Consider the following 21,185-nt stretch of genomic DNA (forward strand, 5'->3'; position numbering starts at 1 on the left):
GGGCCATCCAGTAGAACCAATCAAACATGTTCTTTTCTGTCCCGCCTCATTGTGGACGGATAGGGAGCCGCACGCGCCAGAAAAGGAGCGAATAGGATGGTGCCTCTAGGGCCACGTGATATAAACTGGGCGCAGGATTGGCTTTTTAGTGCGCCGGTTTCTGCCTTGACGGAAAGGGCGCGAAGTGTGACATGGTAGAAGTGAGCGGGTTAGTGGAGCTGGGCCTGTTTTGGTCTTTTCTGCTGTAGGGCCCAGAGATGCTGCCGCACGATGGCTGAAACGTTTTTTTTTTTTTTGTTGTTTTTTTTTTTTGTTGTTTTTTTTTGTTGTTGTTTTTTTTATAGGGTGGGCTGCACGCTGCGTGGTGACCTCTTCTCTCCCGGTCGGTGTTGACGGTCCCTAGGGTCCCTTAGGTAAGTGCTCTTGCTGCCTCCTCTGCATCTGCCTTGAAAGCTCCTTCAGCTCGCAGACGTGCTTGTGGGCTCGCTTGCTGAATTTCTGCTGAATGCTGTTCCTGTCAGCCTGATTTGGCTAGCCTTGGGCTGTGAGGCAGAATGGATTTTAACTGAATGTGCAGAGTAAGCCTTGCTCAAAAAAAAATTGTGAAATGGTTGGGTTGGAAGGGACTTTGCACTCCTGCCAAACTTACCCCAAATCAGGCTGCTCAGGGTCCCATCCAGCCTGCCCTTGGACACCTCCAGGGACACCCACACTGCTCTGGGCAGTAGTGCCAGGACCTCACCACCTCTGAGTAAAGAATTTCTTCCTCACATCTGACCTAAATCTTTCCTTTTAATATTAAATCATTCTGTCTTGTCCTTTCCTACCTCTCCATGTAAGAAGTCTATCTCTTTCCTGTCTGTAAGCACCCTTAGAGTACTGGAAGGCCACAGTGAGGTTTCCTTGCAGCCTTCTCTTCTCCAGGCTGACCAAGCCCAGCTCCTTTGGCACGTATTTGTAGGACTCAAGACTCCAAGTATCCTTATGGCCTTCTCTAGATCTGCTCCCCTCAAACCACGTCTTATTCTGGGATCCCCAGGCCTGGATGCAGTGCTGCTGATGTGGCCTCACGAGGACAGCATAGAGGAAGACAGTCCCTTCCCTTACCTACCCCTATGTTGATGCAGCCCAGGATACAGTTGGCCTGTGTCATTTCATGTATCTTGGGAAAGCTACATGGAAGAAAGCATGATCATTGAATGCAACAGATCTGAAACAATACTTTCTGTTTGTCTGTAGAGTGTTTTGGTGTCTGAAGGATGGACTTGTCAGTGATTGCCATTGGAGATGTGCAAAACGTGCTTTCAGCCATGCAGAAGAACTTGGAGTGTCCAGTCTGGTAGGCATTAAAATAATTAACATGCTCTTTATTTTTCTCTCTTCTGTTCAAACATTTTGTCAATACCGTGGTCATGAGAAAACACAAAGAATAGTGTTATTAAAACAAAATACATTGATAAGTGAGAGTAAATTTGTGACAGGAGATACATTTTGTTCCTGTGTTCCAGTAAATATTTCTTATATATTGCAACCTAAAAGTATCAGTGCTCTATCCAGGTGGGGGAAAAAATTAGCTGATTAGAGCATTGTTTGCATGCTAGCCTGGATATTTGTCTTTTGTTTCTAAAAGTTAAGCACAGTTCATAGTTTTGTAAATGCAGAGAAATACTAAAATGGCACAGGTTTCAGTTCAAGCCTAGCTATTTAGGATGCATGATAGTCCTTTAAAAGACTTGCATCTGTTGAACCAAAATGCTTAAGTTTATTTTGTCTGTGGTTGAAAATGTTTTTAAATCCTTTAATCGTTCTAGATGCATTTAACATTTGCTTCTCCAAAGGCAAAAAAGTAAAATAATTTCTTTGTTGATGATAACATCTGCAAAGCCACAGAGCAGAAAATGTAGAATGTCTATTAAAAAAAAAAAAAAAAAAAAAAAAAAAAGAAAAATAAAAGACCTTGCATCCAAACTCTTCTGAAGAGGCAGCTGGATTCTTGCTGAGACATTGCCATTGAATGGGTGGTTTGTCTATTAATTGACTTAGAAAAAATAATGTTACAAAAGCTAAAACTGAAACCATTTCCTTCATCTGCTGTTCTTTAGGCATAATGGTATAATTTTCCTTTTATTTTTTTTTTTAAATTAGATCAAATTAAAATATTAAAATGTTTCAAAATATACCTAAGTGAGATTGAATGAATAATGAATACCAAAGTGATGCTGAAGCTAGTTTTGACACTTTGCCTAATAGCAAAAAGTAAATCTACAAGTTAAGGAGATTTGTCTTTGTGGGTTTTATCCAAATTAGGCTTTTGTAAGTAGTTTACATGATGATTCCAATTAAAAGAATGCATGTTGCTGAGTTGTAGACAGAACAGTCACAGAGAAACTGCTTCATGTATATTCCTAGTCTATAAAACTTAGGAGAACCTTCTAACATAACTACAGCTGGTAACGTAGCATAAGCCTAAGATTATAACTTTTTAGTATGTGTTCAAGGTAGATTATGCTTTAAGGTGAGGTCAGCAAGAGAATCGGTTAAAGCTTTTTTTACAGCCCTAATATAAAGTTGAACATTAATTTTCACACTGTACTAGATAGAAATGGGTTTAGAATAGAAAAAGTGGGGGGAACAACCTAAATATTATTCGCATTAACGTATCTGTGGATTTGATTCACATAAATGTTGTAGGAATCCAGTGGACTCCTGAACCTCTGCTTTACACTGTGCTCTGCTCTCGACACAGGAGGTCACAGTTGAAAAAGAATCTGTTAGTGTTCTAATACTGAGTTTCCTCCTTTTCTGGATAACATCTCTAGAAAATGTGATCTCTTTGCCAGAGAAATGTGAAGATTGTGGAGAGCAATTGATAACATCTGTTTCATATAATAACAATTTTGATACTGTCCTTGGTTCTCAAATGGGAAATGATCAAATCTGGTATATTTCTCTTGTGGTATTTTTTTTTTTTAAAGATTTTTTTTAAAGTTCTCAAAAATGATTGTATTTCTGAATTTTGTACTGTTGCTATTTTTAAGCAAGAACACAGAAGTTACGTTTTTCCCTTTTCTTTCTACAGTTTGGATGTGATAAAAGAGCCAGTCTCAACAAAATGTGATCACATATTCTGCAGGTAGGTTTGCAAACTTAAAATCAGAGTGCCTAGTGAACCTGTTCTTATTCTCCACGTATGCTTCTCTTCACTGCTATTGATGTATATTGTGTTTTGATTACCCGGTCTATAGCTTCTGAAGTGGAAAAGTCCATTCTGAAATAACTGCAGATGTACAGATATGTCAAAGTGGATCAATGAATTCATCTTAACATTAGAACAGGAATAGAGGAATTCAGAGTAATAATGAAGAATATCTACTAAGTGGTACATTGTGATTATTCTTTTCTCTAGGTTTTGCATGTTTAAACTCCTCAGCAAAAAGAAAAAGGGTGTAATACAGTGTCCCCTGTGTAAGACTGAAGTTACCAAGAGGTAATGCATCTTTGCAAGTGCACTTGGGGATAAGAAGTTTTCTCTAAGGAAAAGATGAATTATTGCCTCGTAGCAGAAATGCTAAGTCACTGTTTGAGACAGTAAGTGCTACTAAGTATAGGTAGTATTATTCTTCAGTCATCATAACTAGTTTCTTTGTGCTAGGTGTATGTGAGGGACAGTACTATGACAATTTTCCTTTACGATAATGTTTTAATTCTGGCAGTGGGCTGTTTTAGGGAGTTGTAGTACTTGGCAGCAGTTATTTTGTTGTTTCATCTGCCAGTCTGCGGTTTTGCTCCTTCTTTGTTAACTCTAAATTCTAAGAGAGCTATTGTGAGCTATCCCATACATTTTTCTTAGAAACATTGCATATGGTGGTGTTATTTCAGAAGTCTCAAAGAAAATTCCAGATTTAAGCAGCTGATTGAAGGATTGTTAGAAGCTATCAGTGCATTTGAGCTTGACACTGGAGTAAAATGTAAGTATTGTGATTATTTATGGGAATAAGTAATACGTATTGTCTTGTGAAGTGTGAGAAAATATTTTTGTATCTTCTTTGTCTTTTCAGTTTTAAGCAGCTATTTTCCTAAAACATCCACAGAAGCTGCTAGTGCCGAGCTCCTGGGTAATAACTGTTCTGTCATCCAGAGTAAGGGTTTCAGAAACAGGAAAATATCTGCTAAAGAAAACGGACAAGACAGCTATACCTTGGTGACTTTTTTTGTGGAATTTATTTTTTAATTGCTCTGCTGTTGTTTGTGGGTTTTTTAACTTGGAATGTGTGTATACGTAGATGAATGGAATGGTTTTTGGTTTGCTCTCAGATCCCTGTTTTGCTTGAATATTATTCTAGATAAGGACATCTAAATACTTCTGTCTTTGAAGTACTGTTTATAGAAAATGAGTTGAGCTTGAAAAATATAATGTTACTGCAATAAATATATTGTCAAAACTAGGTTCAAAAGCTTTTCTTTTTTTTTTTTTTTCCTGCTCTACAACTTATTTGATAAGGCTGACAAATGAGTATTCCTAAAAGCTTTTTTTTTTTTTTTTTTTTTTTTTTTTCCAGCTTTGGGTGATTGCTATGTGTATAGAATCATTAAATCATACAATGGTTTGGGTTGGAAGGAATCTTTAAGATCATCTAGTCCTAACACCCATGCTATAGGCAAGGACAGCTCTGTCTAGACCAGGTTGCTTAAAGTCCTGTCCAGCCTGGCCTTGAATGCTTTTAGGAAGAGGGCATTCACAACCTGGGTAACCTGTTTCAGTGTTTCATCATCCTCACAATGAAGAATTTCTTCCTAAGTGTACCCTCTTCCAGTTTAAAACCATTTCCCCTTGTCCTGTTTCTACCTGCCCTTATAAAAAGTTCCTCCCCAACTTTTCAGTATGAGTCTGTTCATGATGCATTATTAATCTTTCTTACTTCATTTACCCGGTACCACATAGGATATTAAGTATGATAAAATTGTTAATGATTGGAGCTTTGGAGGAGTTTGTAGTAAATTCCATTCCTGATTTGAGTATGATAAATTGGATATTTTAGAATTTTGTATTCAAAGAGGCTGTGCCCTATGCAGTTTAAGTAATTCCAATTTTTTTTTTTTAATAACCTACTGTTATTAATAACTATTTCATTCTAATCTCCTGTTAGCAGGAAGCTAATGTGGATCCACAGCTTACAGATAACAGGGTCGAAGAGCGTTACCTAACACGCAAAAAACAGAAGCATGGCATTGGAAGAAGTGTACTTATAGAGCTTGGTAAGAGCTGTAGCATGTACATACGTACCTTTTGAGCTTGTGTCTAACACTTGCAAAGTAATGGAAGGTGTTGAAATTCAGTCCTTTTAAGCACTAATTTCTATTTAACACCTGAAGTGCAAACAAAGGAGATTACACAGGCTAAACAGATTTACCAAAGGTGGTAAATGAAAGTACTTTTTATATGGTTTATTGCATTATAGGAAAAATCCAAGGCTCAGTGTACAAGATCCAGAGAAGACAACTGCAGCAGTAAAATGTTTTTTATTACTAAAAATGATTACTGCTGTTGTCTACAGACTAAGACTTGTTTGTTAGTACTTAGGGCCGTATTTCTTAAATATATTTAAGAATGATATGTGAGAAAATATTTCTACTTGTTCTGGCTTTTCAGATTTCCATTTCTACCTGATGCTGAGTGCTTCAAGAAATGATGTGATGTAGTAAATAGTTGTTCTTGGTTTATTTTTTGTTTCTTTCCCTGTTCCTTCAACATAGCAAGTGTTCATTTTAATAGGTAGTATTCATTACCTTGGTTTTTGGGTTTGTTTGTTTTTTTCCCCCTTTTTGTTTATGCTAATATCAAGCAAAGAATCTGAGACACATTGCTCTGATTTCTGGTTTTAAATTCTAGATGATGGCAGCTGTTTCTGTACAAATCTGGAAATTAGAACTGTTGCTAACTCCTATTTTATCAGTATTTATTGTATTTAAAAATATCATATCATGGATGTGATAACACAACTTGATATCAGAGTTGTATTTGCACATAGAAACTGTAATAATTAAAGTCAAGTGAACTTGATCTCATCGGATAAAATTTGAAAACGTCTACCTCTATAAAGAACTAAAGCATGCACACTTCTGTGATGATAAAAACTGAATCTGACAAGAAATCTTCCTCTGAATCATTCCCAAGAAGAGTAACAGCTAACTTGTTTTTAGGCACTGATTCCTCTGAAGAGATTTTTATGCTGGCAAGCGATACTGGGTAAGTAGATGTTATTGAAGATTTAGTAATTTTTTTTTTAAAACAACAGTTCAGCATTCTTAACTGAGTTGTAGCAAGGGTTAATCATGCATGATTGTCTCTACTCAGCAGCCTGATTTCTCCAAAAGCTACTTCCAAGAACAAAAAAGAGAAAACTTAAATACAGGCTCCTGTTACAACATAATGGAAGTTACCTCTGTAATGAAAGTAGGGTGTTGGTTTTGTTTCCTCCTTAAACTTAGCAGGTTAAAAGACAAAGAAGAGCTAGAAGAATTTAAGAGTGCTGAGAAGTATGGAAGTTCTTGCAATACACAGTCACTCAAGCTGGGTGCTGAAGAAATAACTTTACCAGATGTCATAGGTATGTTTGTTATTTTAATGACAAAAATATTGAGAGGAAAGCTTGAAAGTGAAGCCACAAGTTAGCATTTTGCTTTCACGTTATTAAATGTGTACTCTTGCAGTACTGTATTCTGTAGTTCTATTGATGCCTACTGCTAGTAACATTATAATATAAGGCAATGCCTGTAGACTACATGCTGGATGTGGATATTTTGTGTAGAGGCACAGAAGGATCTAAGTGCAAAGCTAATTCTGTTCTACATAAACCGTTATATTATCCCTCATAATGTAAGTTGAGATAAGTATCTAGTAATTCATGGAAGGAGTTGGATGAATGTATGTCGTATGTAATTTGATTTTATTTATTTATTTATTTTTTTTAACCTTTCTTTTGAGAGTGGTTTGTTCAGTGTAATATTGTGTTTTGGAGGGAAACGAGTAGTTCTTAAAATCAAAAGTTATTAAGTTTGTCGTTCTCATGCATTTAAAATAGGGCTTAATAATTTATAACATTTATAAATCTTCAGGTGAAACTGATTTCTTGAAGGAAGCTTTGAGCAAGAAAAGCATGCTGAACATCACTGAACATGTCAAATCTAACCACGTAAATACAATTGAGGGTCAGAGTTCTTCAAATGTTTTTGATGCAGACCTACTCACAGAGCAGTGTGATGGAATAGGTAATGCCAGTCCGTTAAAGAATAATTACACATTTTTCTCTAATAATGCAGAAGAAATGGATGCAGAGGAATCTCTGTGCAGTAGTAAAAACCAAGAGCTTGACTTTGAAGATGGCTCAGAAAGTACTCTGGATAAAATAAAAGAGAAGGATATTTGTGTGCCAAGTGTGGAAGATGTAGAAATGTATGAACCCATGAATGATTCTTTACTTGAAAAAGAACTTCCTGTGGAGAAACTGCTTCAGCCAAAGATACCTCACTGTCCTACCCTGCATGAGGTCTCTAGAAAGAGACTGAAGCAAAGCATTCAGAAAGTCAATGAATGGTTTTCAAAAAGCAATGAGACTCTATCTTCCAGTTCATTCCAGAATGATTCTTCTGAAGCAACTGATGCTTCAGGTGAAGGAGATATTTCTCTATCAGATAAAGATTCATGTATTTCAGAGAAGACCAACCCTATAGTAGATTCTGTGGAATTTGTAGTGTTTGAAAGAAACAAGAGATGGCCAAAACAAACAACATATAGCATCAAAGACAAAATATTTGGGAAAACATACGAGAGAGGGAGGAAATCAAACCCCTCTACTATCTTGAGAGATGTTTTGCCTGCTGCAAAAAAAGAAGATACGGCTGCTGAAGAGGAGTGCTTGAATAATTCCAGAGAAGACAGACTAAAACGAAAAAGGGAGCCTGCCCGTGTCCTTCAGCCTGAAGACTTCATTGAGAAGAAAGATCTAGAAGAGGCAGATAGATGCCCTCAGGGTATTAACTCCAGCCTTGAAGGTGCTGAGAAGAGAAAATGTGATGGAAATTCTGCTGTTAAAGAGAATCCCCTCCTTGAAAAAATAAAGGTTAGGATGCTAACAGAATTTGAGGAAGGAGGGTTACAGTGGAAAAATGCTATAGAAAAGGTGTCAGGCATGCCCTTTGATGGACAGCTGGAATTCAGTAACTCTGATCAGAAGAGCACTAAGAATGCATGTTCTGCAGCAAAAGGATGCAGACGTTCAACTAGAACAAGGTGTGCTATACGTTTAGTAGTTGACAGAAACCCAGATTCCTTTGGTCCAGATGAGCCACTGATTGATAGCTATCCAAGCAGTGAAGAACCAAATAAAGTTGATTGTGAGCAAAGACAAGTCAGACGCAGCAGGAGGCTTCAGCTGCTTTCTAAAGAGACAGGAAAAATGAGAATAACTAAGGAAGCAAGAAATTCTAACAGTGGCCCAGAAGGGTCTGTCTTTGGAGTTGAAAGGAATGTGTTAGTTCACAGTTCCCAGTGCAAAGACTTGAGGAAGCAGCAGGATATACTGAATTGCACATCACTCACTGATCGGAATGGTGCTGATCTGGTAGCAAATGGAATACAGATTAGTCCGAAGAATTCAGCTGATATAACAAAAAACAGAAGTCTCTTCAATCCTACGTTTTCTTGTCAGCATTCAAATTTTAATTCCCCTTCACTCAAAGCAGGTTCTCAAGAAGGGGAAATGCTAGGTAGACTTTTCCTCCTACAGTCTCCTTCAAAGACTGTTCTGGACACTGCTTCCATCCTGACTGAAGAGAAGAGGTCTGGGTCATGGACTGTTTTTCCCCAGGACAAAAGATGCTGTTCACAGAATGTTCCCGAGGACTTCAGAATTGAAAAGTCACCAATGGCTAAAAATGTTTCAGAATTGACCGTGGAAGCTGAAGACAGTGAGTTAGACATGCAACATCTGCGAAATACATTTAGGAGTTCAAAACGGCAGTCTTTTAGTCTTTATCCTGCTCCCATGAAGACATGTACCACAGATGATGTTGAATCTAAAAAATTGAATACTCTGTGTCCTGATCAAGTAGAAAAAAGGTGTAGTAAATATTTTATGACAGAAAACTTACAAGAAAAGAAAACAACTGCGGAAAATTTGAGTAGTGTTTGTGAGAAGTTTAAGACATGTGAATCTGCTTGTGTTAGTCCTGTGTCGTGCTCTGTCAGCAATGCTGAATGTGTGCATGCTGTGGAGCATCAAGAAGATATTTTAAATGTTGCAAACCATGGGAATCTGACGACGCTAGTAAGAATGTGTGCTGCTAGGAATGAAGGCAGAAACAGACCGCAAGAGGGAGAGCAGGAGAGTGAAAAGACATTGTCAGCTGACATAGGGGTAGAAAGCAAATTGAGACTGAGTCCAGTCGGAAGCAATAGAAATCTCAGTGATCGGAGTGATGCAGAAGAGCATGCTTTCCAAAGAACAGACCTGAACACAGTCAGTGAAACATACTTCAGTTCAGAAAGCAATCAAGTGGAAAATGCTGAAGTTGTTGATGGCAAAGCACCAATGCAACGTTTTCAGCCCAGTCCAATGGTTTGCCCTACAGCTTGTCAACAAAATCCAGCTGAGTTCAACTGCAGAGTCACTGAAAAAAAAGTCAGCAGAAAAGAGGGAAGTCTGGTAAAGGGCAATGAAGAGCGAGTAATCCAAACTGTCAGCACAGGGTTGTCAGAGTATTTAGTTAAGGAGGCACTAGAAGAATCTCTTAAAGTCCGCAGTGATTTTACAGATCTGTCTGAAACCCCTGATGGCTTACTGTGTTCTGACAATGATACTGAAGATAGTGCCAGTTTTTATGTAACTAATAGGAAAGACACATCTGCTGTGTTTGTAAAAAGAAGCGGTGCTGCCCTGGTGAACATAGTAAATGATTCAGTTGTTAGCTGTAAGCCAAGATCTGAAGGTATTCAGAGGTCTCGGAGAAGAGCCCAGAAACTGCAATCTTCAGATGAAGAATCTAGTGAGGATGAAGATTTACCATGTTTTCAGGAATTAATGTTCGGCAAATCAGTAAGCACACCTTTGCAGATCAAAAAACAGGTGACATCTGTGGTACAGTCTTCAGCAAATCCTAGCATGTTGCCTCACAGTGAACGTCTTAATGAAAATAATGAACAGAAAACACTTGAAGCTGCCCTAAGCAATGAGTGTGTTTCACCAAGCCAGGAGTCAGAATGCTCTGTGAAGTTATTTTCTTCCCAGTCTAACATATCTGAAGAATCAGTTGATGGAGCACAGGAGCTGAGGAAGACTTTAACACAAGTGAGCGACATAAATAAGAGTAAGGAAGCTCTTCAAAGTTGCAGTGGAGGGCTGAAGAGAAGAAAAAATGACTCCAACGATGAGTACCAAGAAGATCCAAATATGGGGGCAAACCTAGGTACAAACCAAGATTTTTATCTCTGCAGCTGTGTTAGTAATATCATTGGGTGCTTGATGTTTGCATGGGAACTTTGTGGGCTTGCTTTTGTAAAGTAATATGTCAGCTATGGACAATCAAACAGAACAGGAAAAAAATCAGCCCTTGGTGACTGATTTCCTGACAATTAGTGTGGTAAAATTCTCTGTTCGGAGAAAAAAATGAATAGACCAGGCCCCAGAGGACAGCTAGAATCTGTCTAGTGGGAGTTAATTTTTGACTGGAAATACTAGTGTTGCTACTGCAGTGGCGAGGCTTGGATCTATCAGCAGAATTTCATAGAGTCTACCTAAGCTATTACTGCAGATGAAATGTTTGTTGAAATTGGCTGTAGAATTCTGAAGTAATTGTTTTGATATTTTTATGACTTAAGCATTTAGAACTCTCATTACTGTTAAAACCATTTACCTTGACTTCTGCTTATTTTGCCATAACTGTGGCATGATATTCTTTGGAACGTTCACTTGAAGTAGATCTTTGCTTCTCACTTAAGTCTTTCCCAACCTTCTCATTTTATCTTTACAGTTAACAGTTGGCTAAGAGGTCTGTGTGATAAGAGAAACTGTGGATGGTTATTGTTAGATTTTCTTTTCTAATTAACTTGGGTTTTCTTTCCTCTCTTTCAAGGTGAAGCATCTGGATATGACAGTGAAACAAGTCGTGTAGAGGATTCACATGAACCATTTTCTCAGGGTGAAATTCTTTCTACACAGGTAGTTTATGTTCAGCATTCCAGAAGTAGTTTATGTACGTTTCCAGTATAATTGGCTAGTATGCATTCTAGGATATAAGCGAAAGCTGCAAAGTCAGTGCAGTGGGAGGCAGCTTTCAGTGTGATTCTTTGTGCAGCTGGGTTATATTCATAACCATAGTAAAGCATAATTAATCAAGAACTGTTGAACTGCTTCTATGCCATTATTTTTCCTACTGTTTTCCATGGTGACATTACATTCTAATGGATGTAACTTGTTATGTGGTATTGATTACAGTGCTTAATTGCAGGAGATGCTTGTTGTTAAATCTGCGTACTTGACCAATGCTGGAAGCCTCAGATTTTCCTACATTTGTCTTTTTTTTGATGGTGACTTACAATAATTGGTGATAATTTGAGAAAAGAAGACTGAGAGGGGACCTGATCCAGGTCTATAAGTATCTGAGGTGTGGGGGGCAGAATGGCAAGGCTGGACTCTTTTCAGTGGTGACTGGAGACAGGACAAGGGGAAACAGCCGGAAACTGCAGCATAGGAAGTTCCACACAAATGTGCACAAGAACTTCTTTACAGTGAGGGTGACGGAGCACTGGAACAGGCTGCCCAGGGGGGTTGTGGAGTCTCTTTCTCTGGAGATATTCAAGACCTGCCTGGACGCCTACCTGTGCGACCTGGTGTAGGGAACCTGCTTTGGCAGGGGAGTTGGACTCGATGATCTCCGGAGGTCCCTTCCAACCCCTACAATTCTGTGATTCTGTATAATATAGACCAGCAAATCATGTCCTTATGTTTAGAGGCATAGAGTCTTTACCTTTTAAGGGTGAAGGTTAAAAAAGCATTCAATATCAGAATATTACAGAATAGTACATATGTAAAACTGAAAAAGCACTGTTCATTGTACATTGACACTATCTCTTCTCAAATATTTTGTTTTGATACAGCACGTGTTCACTATTTGTTACGCTAAAAGCACTGTAGCTGCCTATTAAGCATGTAGTAACAAGTAATTCAAAATTATTCTGATACTTTACAAAGCACTTGAAAAAATTTAATCATACTATTTAAAACTGGGTTTGCTAACACTGGCACAATTGTCTATCGCTTGTAGCAGAAGAATGCTATGCAGAATAACCTAAAAAAGCTACAAGAAGAAATGGCTGTGCTTGAAGCAGTGCTAAAGCAGCATGCGAGTCAGGACACTGAGGTATTGCCCTTATGTAGAGAACTGCCATGTTCCAGTAGTGGAGGAACGCTTGGAATGGAGCAGATGAGACAAGAAACGGGTAAATAGCAAGGAAAACCTGGGATTCAAAGCTATTTAGTGACTTATCATGCCTTTACTGTGTATGGTTTTTACTGTGGTTCTATTGTATCTTGTTAATGTTTTAAGCTGAAAATAATCACAGTGTAATTAACACTGAGAGACTGGTTGGTTAGTCTTTAATCCACACTCAGTTAATAAGGTACATTGAATTGCATGAATTAACTGCAGTATGAGAATATTCTGTCAGTTCATAGAACAGATTTTGAAATGTGACATTGCTAAATCCAGTAAGCAAAACCACTATAGTTAACTACAAATAAAATGTTGGAGAATTAATTCAGCAAACTAATGATTAGTTTACTTCGGAGCAGAAAATTAATACAATTTTTTGTTTATGCTAGAATACAGATTTCTCGCTCATAAAAGCCTAAACTGATTAGTTATTGACAGTTTATTACAAATTATGGGCACCTTTCAGCTGTCAAATAAATGCCCTTCTACTGCTTGTGAACACAGATATGGTAACGTGGTATTAAATGTAACAGACTAAATAGTGCAATTTTGCTATTGGCCTGTTTAATACTCTGCTCTAGCCACATGATACATTAACTGAAATCTTACTTTTGTAAATGACAATATCTGAAATAGTGAAAAATAAGCAAACAAATAAGCACAGAAGATTACTCCCGCATGTAAATTTAAAAGGTGACACAACAGCTTTCCACTATGAATGAAAGAAATGAGAAATTATTTAAAGGTTTATTTCTCTTCTCCTCTAGAAAATGCGTCTGAGCATGACTCTGAGACCAAGCTAAGTAAGGCACCTGTTTTACCAGTTCTCTGCAGAAATGTGACCAGCAATCCAAATAGCTCTTCCTCCTCTGTAAAGCACCCTTGCCCTCAAAATGCACAAACAACAAATAATTCTGCTGTAGCTCAGTGTGATAACAAAAGCAGTGTTCGAGTACATGAATCAAAGAGAAACGTATGTTTTCCTACATCTGTATTGCACAATGCAGCTGGGAAAGAAAATGCTGCAAGTTCAGGTACAACTTACAGGACAGAAATGTCAATTGTGGCATCCGGTCTGAACCAAAGTGAACATGTGAGTATATTTTGGAATGTTTGGAGACTCACTGTTAATAAACCCATTGATCGCTGTAGTCCTCAATATAGAGATTAGATCCTATAGAGGAAACTAATCTTACAGGAATTACTGTTTGTAACTACGGTAACCAAGTCAAACTTGGTTGGACACTCATAAAAAAAATATGAAGACTGAGGCCTAAAAACAGCACTATGAAGCTTAGAGAAGTCTGAACATTTTAGGAGACTTTCTACTGTTTAGGAGGAAAATGTTATTCCAAAACATGTTTTGGAATATTTAGAATGTCTTGGCAAACAAATTCTGCAGTGCCTGCTCTTCTAAAGATTTCTAAAGTAAGATGCATACAAAGATCATAAAAATCGACTTGTCAGCTTCATAAATACCATATTGTTCTAATGCAATCATATTGCTCAATTCGGGCCCACTATTGTTTAAATTTACAGTTATAATTCAGTCAGCTTTTGGAATTAATTTTCAATTAGTAAAAAAAAGCAAACAGTGTTTTTGTTTTTGTTTTCCAAAACTTACCTGGCTTAAGACTCTAATCATAAGGAATGAAACAATCTGCTTTCCTCTCAGTATTTATTTATAGTGTTTGGTGGTCTGATGACAAAGTACAGTGGAGAACATTAGGGGAATTAGGGGAAAAAGGCTTTCCTACATCTTTAGATTTGTTAGTAATCTTTTCAGAAATAAAATTGCAATTAGTAAGTACTAAAAATTTAGTTGTACTGATTTTTGTTCATTATTGTTTGCCTGTTATGTTCTAATTTATATGGGGGGGGGGCGGGGGGGAAGGTAGCTGCTTTTGCAGGGTTTAAGCTAATAGTGTACATAGCAGCTTTTTATAAGGAGAAGGTAACTTTGATGCTTTTTAAATATGTATTAGAATGTATTTATATTTGTTAAATGTGTGCCAACACAAATAAAAAACATGAACTTAAAGTAGCTACTTTATTTTCCCTTGAACTGGAATTGTTTGTTGTTTGTTTGTTTTAACATGTTTTGCTAGCTGTTCATTTTCTAACTACTTTTCAGTTGATGGTCCAGAAGTTTGCCAGAAAAACTCAGAGCACTTTCTCTAATCACATTACTGATGGAACGACCCATGTCATAATGAAAACAGGTTTGTTGGGAGTGATGTGAATAAACCCCATATTTACACAAGTAAAAAAGCTAGACTAACAACTAACCAATAAGAAGATGGTTTGGCAATAAATTTAAATAAGTTAAGGGAGATGATTTTTTGTGTATTTACTTTTGGGTATACAAATCTATAATTCACGGGATCAGTGAAGGAGTGTTTTGTTTCTTTGTGTGCTTTTAAAAACTTGCCAGAAAAAAATATTTTGAGCCAAATCTGAATGCAGGCATGCTATATTCTGTTATAGAAGCACTTCTGGATGGCTCATGTTTGGATACAAACTCACTTGAGCGAGCCATTACTGCTCTTAAAAACTAACATAAAAAGGGAGCCAGAAAGTCCTGTTATTCTTCATAAATGGAATTATTTTTGTGTCTTTTCTCTATGTATCATAAATAGCATGACCACAAGGTTTAGGAGAGCAACATTGTTCTGCCTTTGTACAAATACAGATGGGATGAACTGCCTTCTGAAAGTTGTACCAGTCTCAGTAGAGCAGAAGAGGAGCCTAGACAGCTAGTCATATAAATGTTTATTCTAATGTTAGGCACTGAATCCTCAGTTAGTATCCTGTGTTGTGGCAGTATTTGTGCGTTTCCTTGCCTTTCATCTGTACTGATTAGCTAAAAAAAGGTGCTAGAACTTCTGTGCCTTTCTGGTCTTTAGTCTTGCTACTTCCCTTGCCTTGCTTAGCAAGATTCTTTTGCTTTTAGGTACGAACTATCTGAAGTGCTTTTCACTAGTGGCAAAACTGAAAGACTGCTTTGCTCTTTTTTGCTCTGCAGATGAGGAGCTTGTATGTGAACGGACATTGAAGTACTTCCTGGGTATCGCAGGAAGAAAATGGGTAGTTAGTTACCAGTGTGAGTATAAGTTATTTTGAAGAAAAGTAGTCTCTGCCCTTCTACTACAAATGTACTCTCCTGTTGTTCCAAGTAAAACATATGTATATCTTTTCCTATCTTAAATGTGTTAGCATATTTAAAACAACACAATAGTAAGATCAAGCTTCTTTCTCTTCTGAATGTTTTCTTTTCTTCTCTTAAACAGCCACTTTGGATTTTTCTTTTCCCTGCCAATGGCCTTTTCTCCCTCTTAATTTAAATCTGAGTTGCTTGGTATCAAATTTTGCTGGATAAAATGATTCTGTTCTGATCTTTTTATTTAGGGATAATTCAGTCTTTTAAAGAAGGCAGGATACTGGATGAGGTAAGGTTTTTTTTGTTTGTTTTTAATTTGAGTGAAATGTCAGGTATGTAAATTATGTTTTTACATTGAAGCAATTGGTAATCTCAAATGTTGCCTACGCATTTAATACATGAAAACTCAGCTGTGAAAACTGAAATTCTAGTTTTACCAGAAGTCGTATTTTAATTATAGGTATTCAGTGTTGCTGAATACATAATGGGTCTCTATTATTTTTGGAACAGCTTATAGGCACTTTTTTTAATAAGCGTTCCTATTGATGGACTACAGAATGGAGGAAAAGATCTATTGTCTGCCCAAACTAATAGCTATACACAGCTATAGATGCGCCTTTATAAATCTTTCGTTAAACTTTGTAGAAGGCGATTACTGAAAACTTGTTCCAGTATTTAGTACATTTCCTAGAAGAAACTGCGTATTCGTTACGATACCATTTAAGGGGATTTTTTTGTGTGTGTGCGTTTCTGAGTAGTGATTGGATTTTTTTTTTTTATTCTTCAAGTACAGATTTTTGGGGAATGTTGGATTAATGACACAGTGCAGATTTTATGTATATTTAACAAGCAGAAATGCCCCCTTTCTGAACTGAAATCCATACACTCAGAAATATCTGAGCCGAAAGGGATATCAAAATCCTTCTCTGCCTGGGAAGAAAGGGGAAGTTGCTGCATAAATAACTGAGCGCTGTTAACCTTGTCACAAATTTTCACGTTGCTTTGAGCAATGAGAAGACCCTCCAATTATAATGAAATCAATTGTGGGATTTTTTGTTTGTTGTTTTCAAGTTAAAATAGACATCTGTTCCTCAATCTTTTAGAATAGGCTACGTGGAAGTTCTAGAGAAGACTGGAGTGGAAAATAGTTTATTACAGAGTCAGGTATAGGCCTGAAATTATCAAATAATGCACTGTATTTGTTGTTAATCTATATGCTAAGTGAATGCCTTGAAATAAAATAGGTGTTGAAGTTGAAATATGTGCAGATAGCAATCAGTATAGATCCTTCATTTTTCTTTTTTTTTTTTTTTTTTTTAATCAAATGAGACTTTCCTGATAAACTTTAGTTTTGGAATTTGTTGTTTCTATACTGTTTGCTGTATTTCTGTATCATTTGACTGATATCATGTATGATTCTTTAGTAATTGTAGGATGCTGCAGAAGTTCCATTACTGCTATCTATTTTTCTTTCTTGAAAACACTTAGAATCAAGTATATGAAGAAAAGTAAAAATTTCCAGTTCTGCAATCTTAACTTTCTCCTGTTCTACCCAGAACTCTGACCAGGAAAGCGTTCTCAGTCTCTGACATAAGGTTGCTTGCTTATGTTATGTTCCAGGAGAACTTTGAAGTTAAAGGAGATGTAATCAATGGCAGAAACCACCAGGGTCCTAAGAGGGCTAGGCAATCTCTCGCTGAAAAGGTATGAGCATATCAGGAAAGAAAATCCTATCTGGCCATGACTGTTCAAGGTATGTTGCAGCCTGCCTATCTGGAACATTTTCCAGTTCCTTAGATATGTAGCTGTACAAATAGAGTGTATTTTCAGTGCCACTGGTAGAGCTCACCTTTCATGCGTGAAAGTGACCTTCTGCGCTTAGAGTGGATGATATCTTTTTATAAAAATTAGTATACAACAGCACAAGCTTGACTTTTTTGGGTTTTTTTTGTTTGTTTGTTTTATAATGTGCAAAACAAAAGAATTTCACGAAAAAATCTTCGGTTAAGCTTTGTGAAACAGTGCCTGGATCTTTAACCAGTTCTGGACGTGCAGTGAAACAAGCATGGTATAAGTGTTGTCCTGTAAATATATTGTACGTGTATTCTATTAACACATTCCTTGTTTTTCAGATCTTTAAAGACTTCGAGATCTGCTGCTATGGACCTTTCACTGATATGACTGCAGGTATGTAGTTTTGGTGAAACTGAAAATCTCATTATTGAAATATTTATTTAAAATATAAAAATGTGAAGGAAGACTTTCTGCATTCACTGAGTTTTACGTTTGACCTCTTGGATACTCTTGTTCCTCCTTTATCCTGATAATTCCAAAGCACTTACTTGGGATATAGATAGAACAGAAACAATGTTCCCCTCATTTTGGGAGTCCCCAGCAGGTGCATCAGGAAAATGCTCAGATGGTTCTCCTGTACTTCAAAACAGGCCTCTTATCTCGCTTTTAGTAGAGCACTGTATTAAGACAGTTTATCTATCTTTTGTTGTTCTGTTTTGTTTTTCCTCCTCCAGGACATTTAGAATGGATAGTGGAGCTTTGTGGTGCCTCTGTAGTGAAACAACTTCATCTGTTCACGCACAAAGTAGTAAGTGTTAAAGCAATGTTGTGCTTAGTTACAGACCATTCACCATGTTAATTAATGTACATGTTGAACGGTTAAGTGGCCTTCATGGGTTTGTCAAAGATGAATCCAAGTATTCTGTGCTGGCCAGATAACTAATCTCTATAGAAATCCACACTGAGGCTTCTTGCACTGGAAGGTGAGACTTTAGTTCCTTAACCTTAGGCACAGCATTCTTGGAGAAAAATAATGGAGGGGAAAAAAAACTTGTGTTCTCTTTCCACCACCTCTTGAAGTCCACTCAAGTGATGAAGCAGAGTCAGCCCAGTTATCACTCTGCCACTCACTGATGACAGGTGAGAGAGTCATTTAAAAACAGATAGATAACAGTAGCATTTTTATTTTCTTATCTTGGAATCCTAGAATTCTACTGCTGTTGTTGTTGTGCAGCCAGATGCTTGGATGGAAGGCACAAGTTATGAAGGTAAAACTACTTGTCATGGATTGTTTCATGGTACATGTTGAGTTTCTCAGTATCACCTCAGTGTTTTTAATAGTTAAATATCAGAGAGGTTTGTAGAGGAATGGAAATAAAACACTACTACTTGTGAAGGCAGAGGTAAGCTATGTTATTTCAAGAATCAGTCTTGTAAGGTGGTATGTCAGACAGTCTCATAGCTTGTTGTAACAATATGTAAATGTGATTCTGTTGTTGTATGTATGCTGTAGACTTGGTTGTCCTGCATGTTATTGGCTTTACGGAAACCATTCTGACTGCTAAAAGTTCATGAAAAGTGGAAAAGCTTGTTATTAGAAGATTAGTAAGATCTAGTAGAAAGTCTTGGATGGGACAACATTCTCTTGGTCTGGAAAGAATATACAGTTACCAAGCACTAACTGATATCTGGGGTGAAGAGGCTTTTCCAAGAAGAAGCCATGAGATTTTTGAAAGTGCAAGTGTTTCAGACTTCACTTTTAAAATGGGATGGTGGGAGTTGTGGGATGAATGGAAGCTAGTGAGCAATAAAACAATGGAGCAGGATAGAAATGTTGCAAATACAACAGCTGTTTCAGTGGTACTGGGAAAAGAGAAAATCAAGACCCTGAAACAGTAACAGTATGGGAACACCTCAGTAATTTTTCTGTTGCTTCTCTTACCGAGATCATGTGGTCCATATACCTGAGTAGACAGGAACAGAGCCTCTGTCACTAGGTCCTAAATTCAAGGGTAATGAGGACTGCAGTCCCTGATTTTTAATGTTTATCCTGTGTTGTTCCAAACTTCCTGCCAGGCCACTTGCCGAGCTTCTATTCTGTATGGAGCAGCAATACAGCCTGCACTGTTAAAAGGAATAGTAGTGTCACGTTGTTTTTAGAATCTTGTTTTTTTATCAAGGCTCTTAAGGTGTCAAAGCATATAGTTCACTGTGGAAGATATCAGTAAGCTCGCTTTAAATTTGCATAATTTATAATTGTTTTATCCTTTGTTTTTGTCTTGCAGCAATCCAGCAAAAGAACAATGTAGCCGTGGTGACTCGAGAGTGGGTGTTAGACAGCGTTGCTTGCTTTGAGTGTCAGGAGTTGGACGCTTACCTTGTGTCCTGAGACTGATCTGCAGTTCTTTTTCTGTTGCACAATTACTCAAGTATTAAGAATTATGGATTTCTAAGCAACAAGCAGAGATTATGTGCTTGTAGTAGTCTTTTTCAGAGTTAATAAGTACATATTTATTAACAGTGAAAATACTTAAGTAACATCACTGTATAAATTACCACCTTTGTTGCCATCTTGTTCTTTAAAGATTAACATTTCTAATCTGAAAATAGTCCTTTAAAATTCATGTAAAGTAAATCAAAAAGGTTAGAACCTAAATAGACGGGGGGGGGAAGGAGGGGGGGGGAAATCTAGAATATGGCCTCCTCAGAGAAACAGCAATGCATTATTTACCATCCCAGCCAGTTCCTGTCTATGTATTTAAGGACATCCTGGAGGCATACTTATTTACAAGAGTAATACTGGGCTCAGGTTGAATTAAAATATACTTGCATTCCTGAATAATCTTCATATCTTCATTTTGCCTAAATATGTACCCTGAATAAGGATATGTGTATTTCAATATGAAGAAACACTATTTTGTGGTTACCAGTGCATGAATAATCTTAGGCTGTGGACTACAGCCATTTTGAAAACTACAAACAGCACTCCTGTTGTAGGACACTTTGATAACAGTTTAAACTATGTAATCACACAAGTGAGCTATACAACTTGTCCTTGATTCCTAATACAAACCAATTCTTAAAACAGCAAGCCTATGCCATTGTTCTGTTGCTCTTCTGAGTGTATGTGGTAACAAGGAAGAAATGATAAATAGAGGCACTTTATCCTAGTGACTTACAATAAGCTCTGTAAGAATCTGTTTCTAGTAGTCCCTGTCTGCAGAATGAGACTGCAAAGAAGATATATTGCTTTTTATGGAAGAAAATATGTTGCTTCTTTGTTTCCAAGCAGTTCAACTTCACAAATAGTTCTGTACCTTCAGAACCTGTTTTCATGAAGTTGTTTAAAAAAAAAAAAAAAAAAAAAAACTTACAGATAAGTTAAGATCATCATTTGGTTCTTGAATAGTGTTAGATTGTTTTTGAATCTTACATAAAATATGTTTATAAATGTTGCAGCGTTAAAATTGATTTTGGCAAGTGTCTCCCTTATTCATGTAAGAGCAGAACAAATCAGACATTCACAAAATGTCTGAAATCCAGTTTCATGCAGAGGGACATGTAGAGGCAAAATTTGTGTTCTTGACGTCAAGCTCAGGCTATGAATTGATAGGAGCCTAGGTGCATTGGAGTGATGGTTCACTGTATGTGAGGTTTTCAAGACAACTTGAGGGTGAGACAATTGACTTAGTGTTTTATGACCAGGGTGAAAAAGGACTAACTACAAGCTGTGCTGGGGCTC

At 37.2% G+C, this 21,185-nt stretch overlaps 1 protein-coding gene across 6 annotated transcripts; it reads left to right on the forward strand.

Annotated features, from left to right (window-relative positions):
* Nucleotides 1-178: 178 nt before the first annotated feature.
* Nucleotides 179-20,100, forward strand: BRCA1 (BRCA1 DNA repair associated). 6 transcript variants are annotated; one of them, XM_042836655.1, is made up of 22 exons: nt 179-208; nt 345-413; nt 1,240-1,339; nt 3,080-3,133; nt 3,407-3,487; nt 3,880-3,968; nt 4,059-4,201; nt 5,148-5,256; nt 6,202-6,247; nt 6,490-6,608; nt 7,117-10,464; nt 11,131-11,216; nt 12,322-12,496; nt 13,257-13,582; nt 14,624-14,711; nt 15,515-15,592; nt 15,898-15,938; nt 17,270-17,353; nt 17,782-17,836; nt 18,178-18,251; nt 18,651-18,711; nt 19,729-20,100. In XM_042836655.1, the coding sequence occupies exons 3-22, from the start codon at nt 1,260-1,262 to the stop codon at nt 19,830-19,832; spliced, it is 5,241 nt and encodes a 1,746-aa protein (XP_042692589.1). In that variant the 5' UTR covers nt 179-208; nt 345-413; nt 1,240-1,259; the 3' UTR covers nt 19,833-20,100. The 6 variants fall into 6 exon arrangements, with proteins under 6 accessions (XP_042692589.1, XP_042692596.1, XP_042692590.1 ...); XM_042836662.1 differs by having other exon boundaries at nt 7,117-7,269; XM_042836656.1 differs by having other exon boundaries at nt 6,493-6,608.
* The last annotated feature ends 1,085 nt before the right edge of the window (nt 20,101-21,185 follow it).

The sequence above is a fragment of the Centrocercus urophasianus genome, unplaced genomic scaffold (assembly GCF_019232065.1).
Source record: "Centrocercus urophasianus isolate 14NV4802_14NV808 unplaced genomic scaffold, USGS_Curo_1.0 seq_62, whole genome shotgun sequence".
Classification (NCBI taxonomy): Eukaryota; Metazoa; Chordata; class Aves; order Galliformes; family Phasianidae; genus Centrocercus; species Centrocercus urophasianus.